Here is a 9,669-nt window from a genome sequence, read left to right as displayed (position 1 = left end):
GTATTAATATTGTTAACTGTAGGTAGCATATCTGTCCAGCATTCAACCTTTGGATGCTTTATCTTTCAAACTTTAAATGTGAAAAAAGTTTTTATTAGTCAAAGATTGTTTTTGCAAGCTATGTGAACTGTACTCTTCCATACTGTTGTCAGGCGATTGAGTGTAAAGTTAAATTAGTTTAACTAACCCTTCTTATATATGAAGTATTAAATTTCTTTTGTGTGTGCTTTTATATTTCAAACCATGTGATATCTTTGTTGTTTGCTTTCCTTGCAACTAAATTATGGGACAAGGAGAATATTTATGGCAGTGATGGAGGAATACTTCCCAGAGGCCTCTCTTCCCCGACTCTTCTTTTGTTTGCCCTTTACTTTTTCCTTATTCAGATTTTATTAACATTTATTTTATGCTTATTTTGTACCAATATATTTTACACATCAATGGTCTATACACAAACCCAATTCAGATTTTTAAAGTTTCGGAAGAATTAAAATTTTCTTTATACCTAACAATTTGAACATGATAGAACTGGATTGTTTACTTTCTAATGCCACTTGGGTTAGTGTATAACCATGCTTATGCAGATACCAAATATTTGATGAAAATGGTAGTCAACTAAACTTAGAGCTGGCAGTGTGTTTGGTGTAGTGTAACTGACGCTTCAAGATAGCTCCCAGAAAGGTGCAAATATAAAATTAACCTAATGTAGATGAAGGTTCTTAGATTTTTATAATACCAAAATAATTTATTTATGCCTTGTATTTCTTTTAGTTTTATCTTGTATCTTTGACCTGTCAGTACACTGACAACATATCTGTCTTTATGTATTTATCTGTTTAATTATTTATCATAGGGAGCAATATAAAGCATCACACTTTATATGTAGATGATACAATTGGATAACTTTTAAAATGTTTATCTTGATTAGAACGTTGAAAGTGAATAATCCTACCTCTCTAGGAAGCCCATGCACTCTAGTTATTGGTACTATATGAAAATGAAATCAATAGAAAGAAGAGATAAGTATTGGTAACTCCAATGAATTTTTGGAGTTCTTGTTAAATTGGTGTAGTAATTTTAGGTATCTTGAGTGCACGAGTTAAGCATTGTAGTTGAATGGTGGTATTTTCGGGCTCTAAGTATTTATTTGTTTTACTGCCATACAAAAAGACCAAGGTAGCATTCACAAATATATTGAAGGAGTAGAGGAGCAATTCTGTCAAAATGTTTATGTGCAGCACACTTAGTAATATTTTGATGTAATTTAATCCTTTGTTTAAGTACATTCTAGGTCATAAATTCCTATTATCAAATGCACTGTAGAGGTTATCTGGTATCCTATTGCATGTGAAATATGTGGAAATCCAGTTGTGAAGAATTATGAGATAGATATTTAAGATAACCTTTCTCCCCTTGTCTGATTCTCTTTCTTATTCTTTCTAATCTCTCTTCCTGTTTTCTCTTCATCCCCATTTTCTCTAAAATGTACATACATTCTTGTAGTACTTTAAATCCTATTCAACTCAATCTGAGAAAGACCTTTTATATCTATGATTGATGGAAACACAAGGTCTACTATTTGATTTTTCTTATATTAGATATCTATATTACTACTTTTGATAGGGTAGAATTAAATTGGTATAATATATGAGGGTGAGTCAAAAATTATCTCTACTCTGGTTGTAGAATTTATAGAAGTTTTAATATAAGCAGAGTGCAGATAATTTTTGACTCACCCTCGTATGTCAATTTCAATGAATGCATCATTTATTTAAATAGTTATATATAAAATCTCTTGGCCCTGTCTTTTAATGTAATAGATTCACCTCCTCCTTTCACCCCCTCTCCCTTTCTGGAAGATACCTTTTAAAAATTGTTAAATGCTTTGTCTTGACAGGAGCCATGTGCTAACAAAGGATGGAACAGAAAAATGCAAGTTCTTTCACTGGATTTATCCTACTGGGTTTCTCTGATAGGCCTCAGCTGGAACTAGTCCTCTTTGTGGTGCTTTTGATCTTCTACATCTTCACTTTGCTGGGAAACACAACCATCATTGCATTGTCTCGTGTGGACCCACAACTTCACACCCCTATGTACTTTTTCCTCTCCAACCTAAGCTTTGTGGACCTGTGCTACACTACCAGCATTGTTCCCCAGCTCCTGGTTAATCTCAGTGGAGCTGACAAATCTATCTCCTTTGGTGGTTGTGTAGCTCAGCTGTACATCTCTCTGGGGTTGGCAGTTACAGAATGCTTTCTCTTAGTAGCTATGGCATATGACCGCTATGCAGCTGTCTGCAGGCCCCTTCACTACACAGTAATCATGCACCCCCGTCTGTGTGCCCTGATGGCTTCTGCTTCATGGATCACTGGTTTTGCTAACTCCATATTGCAGACCGTGCTCATCTTCCTTTTACCACTTTGTGGGAGAAATAAATTAGACCACTTCCTTTGTGAAATTCCTCCTTTTCTCAAACTTGCCTGTGTTGACATCACTATGAATGAGTATGAACTCTTCTTTGGCAGTATCTTCATTCTTTTCACACCTGTTGCATTAATCGTGTTCTCCTATGGTCGGATTGTCAGGGCAGTCTTAAGAATAAAGTCCACTGCAGGGCAGAGAAAATCATTTGGGACGTGTGGGTCCCACCTCACCGTGGTTTCCCTGTACTTTGGCACAGCCATCTATGTGTATCTTCAGCCCAGCAGCAGCACTGACTCCAAGGATCAGGGCAAGTTCATATCTCTCTTCTACACTATCGTTATCCCCATGATCAACCCCCTCATATATACGCTGCGGAACAAGGATGTGAAGGGAGCAATGAAGAAGGTGTTTTGGAAGGACTCTGACTCCAGATGATGGGGCGAGGAAGACATTTTAATGGAAGGACTTTGAACGCCAGAGCTCTTTAGATGTATATGTGTGTCTCCCATGCATCATCTAAAAGTTCCTCTGACAACTCTGAAGGGAATTTCTTTACTTCGTTCTCTTAGAAAAATGAGTGTTCCAAATCTAAGTTAATGGATTCATTCTAGCCTCCAGAGATATTGATTCACTGTTCCTGGAGCATTTCCATTATTATTATTCTTAAGCAGTTTGGGTGAATACAAAATATCTCATCCCAAAATATGCCTAAAGAACGTAGAAAGTATTTTGAGCTGAAGACAATTAAGAAGCAGTTAATGCTGCAAAAGCTCCCTGTTTTCTGCCTAAAGCAGGAAAATTTCTCCTTTTCTTACAGGCTTTTATCAACCCAGACATGGCACCAGAGGAATCTATAAACAAAGCTTGTTAAACTAACCTTTATTCCTAGTTAAGGAAAATAAGTACTACCTTAGCTATAGTTTGGGCTCCCCTAGTCCAAACCCCTTTGTCTTGTTGATTCTTCACAAATTTATTGGTTCTTTGTCTAAAAGGTATAAAAGCTTACTGGTTTGGCCTTCTTGGGGTTTTCATTCTTTGTGAAGACTCCCATGTACATGTAAAAATTCAACAAAATTTGTATGCTTTTCTCCTGTTAATCTGTCTTTGTCAGTTTAATTTTCAGACCCAGCCAAGGACCCTAAGGTAGTAGAGGAAAACTTTTCCTCCCCTGCAGGCTGCACTGGCTTTTCTTACTTGCAACCCTACTTGGGAACATTATTCCATTTCTACTTGAAAAAAGACATTTAAGAACATACCATGGAGGTACAGCAAAAATAAAAACATGAAAACATTCAAACGCTGTAAGGAATATTAATATTTTAGCATTTTCTGCAGTTGCTAAAGAGGTATCACTTATTCTTGCATGTTGATTGTGGCTTTGTTGTAAAGTCCATGGGTTGAATGCATCAGCTTTTTCACAGAAATAGGTGGGGCAACTGTGAAAAAAAAACAACAACAAAATTTAGGCTCAAAGAAAAACTTTTTTTTGTTTTTGGCCATGAGGCACGTGGGATCTTAGCTCCCTGACCAGGGATCAAACCCACACCCTCTTCATTGGAAAGCAAAGTCCTAACCACTGGACTGCCAGGGAAGCCTCTCAAAGAAAAACTTTCTAACATCAATCCTGATAAAGCCATCCAGAAATTAGGCCCAACTGTGATTTCACTAGTGTGGCAGCCATATTATGCAGCATGCATTTCGGAGAAGGCTGTAGACACGAAGCACTGAGTGAAGGGTGTGATTCACTGCTGCCAGTGACAATGGCAGCCACTAGCTGGTAATAACATCAGGTAGTGCTTACATATAATTTTGTATATAGCCAGGGAAATGCTGATGTGAGGCATGGGAGTTGGTCATTTTAACCTTTTTCCTCTTTAAAAATGACTTTTGAGAACATCATCATATCTGAATAGTACATGACCTAAGTTCTATTTCATATTCTACACATTTCACCAACAGTAATTCAGCAAAATTTCTAAAATATATTTAGGTTACTCTCCTCATACTGATACTGACCAGGGTTCTTGGCCTTTCCCAGTCAACAAAAATTGACTAGAGGCTAAACAAGAAATTCAAGCAAGGCTTTATTGGGGCCTCTGCTGCAGCAGGGGCTGGGCATGAGATGGCTTAGGTGTTTTGCCCACCCCTCTGGTGGTGTTGAGTGCAGGGGAGATGCTCCGTACTCTGCTTTTGCTCCCGACACCCTGTTTTTGCTCCCGACACCCTGTTTTTGCTCCAGGCTCTTCAAAAGTGGCAGTTGGGTTTTTTGGTCTCTTTGTATCTTTTGGGTCTAGAATTTGCCCTAACTGTGCATGCATGCAGTTATTTTTAGCCCCACACAGCGATTCCTCCAGCCCTTTAGCCCTCTGAGCAACACAGGGAGCACATCATCGGCTCAGGTGATGAGTGAATGCAGAGACGCAAAAAGTCAGTCAGACTCACATGAAACATAATCCTTAAGGCGCACAAGATTTACTAACAATTAGCAAAGGATGCATAACAGGAGTGATAGCTACTATCTATGAGGCTTCGAACCAGTCAGACACAACTTCTGTAGTCCCCCTTTCTACAAGGGAATACATTATTTTTTTGAAATATGGAACACTAACTTGTGTGGTGCAAGTCAGCACAAACAAGACTTGGAAGTTTCTCAGTTTATATGTGTGCCCACTTATGTAGCCCTGTTCTGGCCATAGAACTAACTTTTATTCCTTAGCACAACTATAGTCTGTATACTGTAGGTTTACTATACTCTAAACAGCCCCTCTAAAAACTTTACTAAATCAGTAATCAGTATATAGCAACCCCTGTAAGACCCTCAATCATCCCACAGTCCAAGGTTTCTGGTTGCGAGGGCTCTGCTCTGACCAGGGTCACTGAGGAGGGAGGGACAGCTCACAGATCCCTGTCAGCCCTTTCCTTTGCAGGTGACTTCTGATCTGGTGCTTGTGTGTAGTATAGGTGAACTTTTCCTGCCCTTTTGGTATTGTAGCATATTTGAAAACCTAATCTGACAGACCCTGGGAACCAGTATATATGGAAATATTTGGGGGATGTGGTTTGCGGGGCAGGTGGGATCTGAGTAAATGAGAATGGGATCTGAGAAATGAGAAGATGAATGACTCCCGAATCAGAGGGATCAGGGGACGGTGTCCCTGAGATAGCTGTAGGGACTGGATACTTTTGCTCCTTTTTAGACAGTCTGTTCTATTGATTTACATTGTTTGGTGGATTGATTTGAACAATTCTGACCTGAATGAAATCTATGAGGTCTTTAAAAACTGTAGATTCTTCTAATTAGGCAACCATTTCTGAGGACAGTTTTATAATTTCTTTTGAGAGTGAAGTTCTCATTTGTTGTACCTGTGGCTTTAGTCTCAGTGAAGCATATTGAACATTCCTAATGATTGAGTTATTTGAGATACTTGTGATCAGTGGGATGTCACTGTCAGCTGTCAAAGCCTTTCTCAGGAGCCCACTCCTGATTCTGTGTTAGCAGGTTATGAATAGTGCTTATCAAATATTTTTAAACCCTCATGTCAGGCATTTGGCAATTGTTAGCCTGTCTTACAAGATTCTCTTTGGAAAATTTCTGTACTAATTTATCTACAGGAATGTGAATTCTGTTTTAATGAATTTAAAAGGAGCATCTTGGCCAATAATGTGTCATTTGTAGCATGCAATCTATTGCTTTCTGGATTCACAACCCACCTTAGAAAAACCATCTGATACTTTCCAAAGAATGTTTCTCATATTCCTCCACAACGTGTTACATTTTGACTTGTATTTGGATTTAATAATGTAAATAATATATTGTATGTTAATCTGTTATTACACACACATAAAGACATATATACACATTTACAAAGCATGCACTCCACATGCAGTCTCTTGTAGGTCAATCTCTTAACTCTTTCTGAAGATGAATACTAGAAGAATGTATGTTTCCTTTAGCTCTGTATTACTTAGAAATTACATGCTTACAAATGATGCAATTCCATTGATTTCTGAAATAAGTACAGAATACAAGTGAATCGTGGACCATAGTTTATTCCTGCAAGTCACATTGAAAAGAAAAAACAGCTAACATGGAGGTGGTGGGTGTATGCTGTTATTAGAATCTTGCACCACTAAAGTTCTCCATGGAACAAATTATACCCCTTTTTGTTGTCATAATAGATATACATAAATTTTTTAAATTAAGAAGTGCTATTCTTTCAGGCCCTGAATTGAACAATATAATAAGCAGAAAAAAAATGTAGAAATTGAAAAAATTTAAAATATTACCATACACCTTGGGAAGATGGAAGTATCAGCAGTGGCATGATTGTTTTCCTTCTTTCCTCTCTCCTTTCCTCCCTTCTTTCTCCCCTCCCTCCCTCCTTCCCTTTCTCTCTTCCTTCCTTCCTCCCTCCCTCCCTCCTTTCTTTTTTTCTTTTCTTTTCACTTTTATTGAGGTATAATTGACATACAGTAACTTCACATGTTTAAAGTGTATAATTTAATAAGTTTTGATACATGTATACACTTGTGTATTTTCACAGATGCCTTTTACAAAGTTGCGGAAATTCATTTGTATTCCTAGTCTGCTAAGAGTTTTTGTCAGGAATGGATGTCAAATATTATCAGTTTTTTCTGCATCTATCGAGATGATCACATGGTTTTTCTTTTTTAGTTTGTTAATATAGTAAATTACATTGATTTTCAGGTCAGATCAGGCACATTGAGGGTGATATGGACATAGACTACTTTGATAGATTTTCAAATGTTTAACTGCATTCTTGGGATAAGCCCCACTTGATTATGATGTATTTTCATTTATATGTAAATTGTTGGATTCAATTTGTTAAATCTTTGTTTTGAATTTTTGCATCTTTGTTTATAAGGGGTATTAATCTGTAGTTTTCTTTAAACAAACATACACGTCTGTGTAACCATCACTTAGATCAAGATTGTAGAGTGTTTATATCACCCTACAAAGTTCCTTCATATTCCCACCCAGTCAAAATCAGAAGGAAATCACTGCTCTGCTTTTGCTTTCTATCATCTTAGGTTAGTGTTTTGACTGTCTAGAAGTTCATGAAATTAGAATTGTATGGTATCCATAATTTTGTGTTTGACCTCTAATGCAGCAGAAAGTTTTTGAGGTCCATCTGTGTTGTTGCATATATCAAGAGATCGTACATTTTCATTGACGAATGGAACTACATTTTGTGACTTAATCACATTTTTATCTATTTTTGCATTGTTTTGGTTTTGTGCTATAATGAACAAAACCACTATGGGACATCTCTTACATGAATCTTTTTTAATGGACATTTGTTTTCATTTCTCTTAGGAAAGCACACAGGAGTGTAAATACTCAATTATAGAGGAGATATGCTTAACTTTATAAAAAAATAGCCAAACACTTTCCCAAAATAATTGCATCACTCTATTTTCCACAAGCAACACATGAGAGTGCCGGTTTCTCTGCATCTTTACTAATATTCGGTATTATCAGAGTTCCCATGTTTTAATTTAGCCATTTTATTAATTATGAAGTGGTATCTTGTGGTTTTAATTTGCATTTCCATGAAGATTAAAATACTGAGCACATTTTCATGTGTTTTTTGTCATGCATACATCTTTTTTATGTGAAATGTCTGGTTTTAGCTTTGTGCCCACGATTCACTAAATTGTTTGCCTTTTTATTATTTGTACACATTCTCTATATATTCTGGATACAAATCTTTATGTATATTGATTCATGGTTTTGTTGAATTTTAATTAGATGTGGACAACTGAAATGAAGGAGAAACTATGATTTGAAGTGTCAAACATAAGATATTATGAAAATTAAATTTTACCTATTATTCAGCTAGTCATCAGTATCATATTTGGACTTTATAGTGCGTATTCCCAAATCCATCCTTGGAATTTTTTATTGGGTGGGTAGGAATATTTAAATAAATCAAAAATTTTCACTTCAAGAATTATTTATTTCTATTAACTAATTAAAAGAAGCAACCACAAGAAAAGTCCCTGTCACGTTACCTTCTAGACACAAGCTTTTTCACTGCACCCTTTACATCCTTATTTCTCAGTGTATAGATGACAGGGTTCAACATGGGGGTCACCAAGTTGTAGAAGAGGGTAAGGAATTTGCCTTGGTCCTGAGAAGAATTATTTCCTGGTTGCATATACGTATAGATAATATTCCCATAAAATAAGGAGACTACAGTGAGAGGGGACCCACATGTGTTGAAAGCCTTCCTTCTTCCTGCGGCTGACTTGATCCTCAGCACTGCTAGGGCAATGTAGCTGTAAGAGGTGAGGATAAGCGACAGGGGCACCAGAACAATAATTACTGATAAGATGAAAACAGTGCTCTCCACAGCCACCGTATCCACACAGGCAATTTTTATCAGAGCTGGCATCTCACATAGAAAATGTTCCACCCTACATTTCCCGCATCGTGGCAGCTTCATCGTCACTGGAGACATAACCAGGGAATTGAGAAGCCCAACTCCCCAGCCCACAGAAACCAGCTTCCAACAGAGCTGAGGGTGCATGAGGACAGAATACTGGAGGGGCTTGCAGACAGCAGTAAAGCGGTCATAAGCCATGACTGCCAAGAGAACACATTCTGTGCCACCCAGTCCCAGGAACATAAAGAGCTGGATAGCACAGCTTGTGTAACTGATAGTCTTGTCTGGGTTGCCTAAGTTGAAAAGCAGCTGGGGGATAGAACTGGTGGTAAAGCAGAGATCTAGGAAGGACAGATTAGTGAGGAAGAAGTACATTGGCGTGTGGAGGCTGGGGTCCAGGCGGGAAACCAAGATAATGACAATATTGCCCACTAAAGTCACAAGGTAGAAGATGAGGACAAACACAAAGAGGATCTGCTCTAGCGTGGGTCTGTCTGAGAAACCTAACAAGATGAAGTGTTCCTGGCAACTCCAGTTGGTCATGACAGTGGATAATCAGTACACACCTGCAGGGAAGCAGATAGGAACACTCCATGTTCTTAATGAAGCAGGCTAAGGAATCCACAGAGAGAGGCGGGTCGTATCAAGTAATTATGTAAAATAATTACATAAAATGTCAATATTCTGTGGAGATATAGATTATGTGTTTTAGGAAGAATATCTCTTTTTATTCTCTTATTTTTGGATACCAAAGAATTTCAGATTATAGTAGAATATCGGGAAAACACAGACATATGTAAAGGATAGGAAAAGATTATCCACATCCCAGAAACAA

The 9,669-nt window shown here is 37.5% G+C and overlaps 1 protein-coding gene and 1 pseudogene across 1 annotated transcript; one reads left to right on the top strand and one right to left on the bottom strand.

Moving 5' to 3' along the window:
- The first annotated feature begins 1,902 nt into the window (after nucleotides 1-1,902).
- Nucleotides 1,903-2,859, top strand: LOC130831676 (putative olfactory receptor 2B8; annotated as a pseudogene).
- Nucleotides 2,860-8,456: 5,597 nt separating this feature from the next.
- On the bottom strand, nucleotides 8,457-9,392 carry LOC130831743 (olfactory receptor 2W3-like). The gene has a single exon (XM_057700098.1). It carries the CDS (start codon nucleotides 9,375-9,377, stop codon nucleotides 8,457-8,459), a length of 921 nt encoding a protein of 306 aa, XP_057556081.1. The 5' UTR covers nucleotides 9,378-9,392.
- Nucleotides 9,393-9,669: the final 277 nt, after the last annotated feature.

This window comes from Hippopotamus amphibius, chromosome 11, assembly GCF_030028045.1.
Source record: "Hippopotamus amphibius kiboko isolate mHipAmp2 chromosome 11, mHipAmp2.hap2, whole genome shotgun sequence".
In the NCBI taxonomy this organism is placed as follows: domain Eukaryota; kingdom Metazoa; phylum Chordata; class Mammalia; order Artiodactyla; family Hippopotamidae; genus Hippopotamus; species Hippopotamus amphibius.
Note: the sequence above shows the minus strand (reverse complement) of the source record. Positions and strands in the feature narration are given on the sequence as shown.

What these genes read in the sequence shown, in the direction of transcription:
- LOC130831743 (XM_057700098.1), bottom strand. Translation starts at nt 9,377, where the DNA reads ATGACCAACTGGAGTTGCCAGGAACACTTCATCTTGTTAGGTTTCTCA.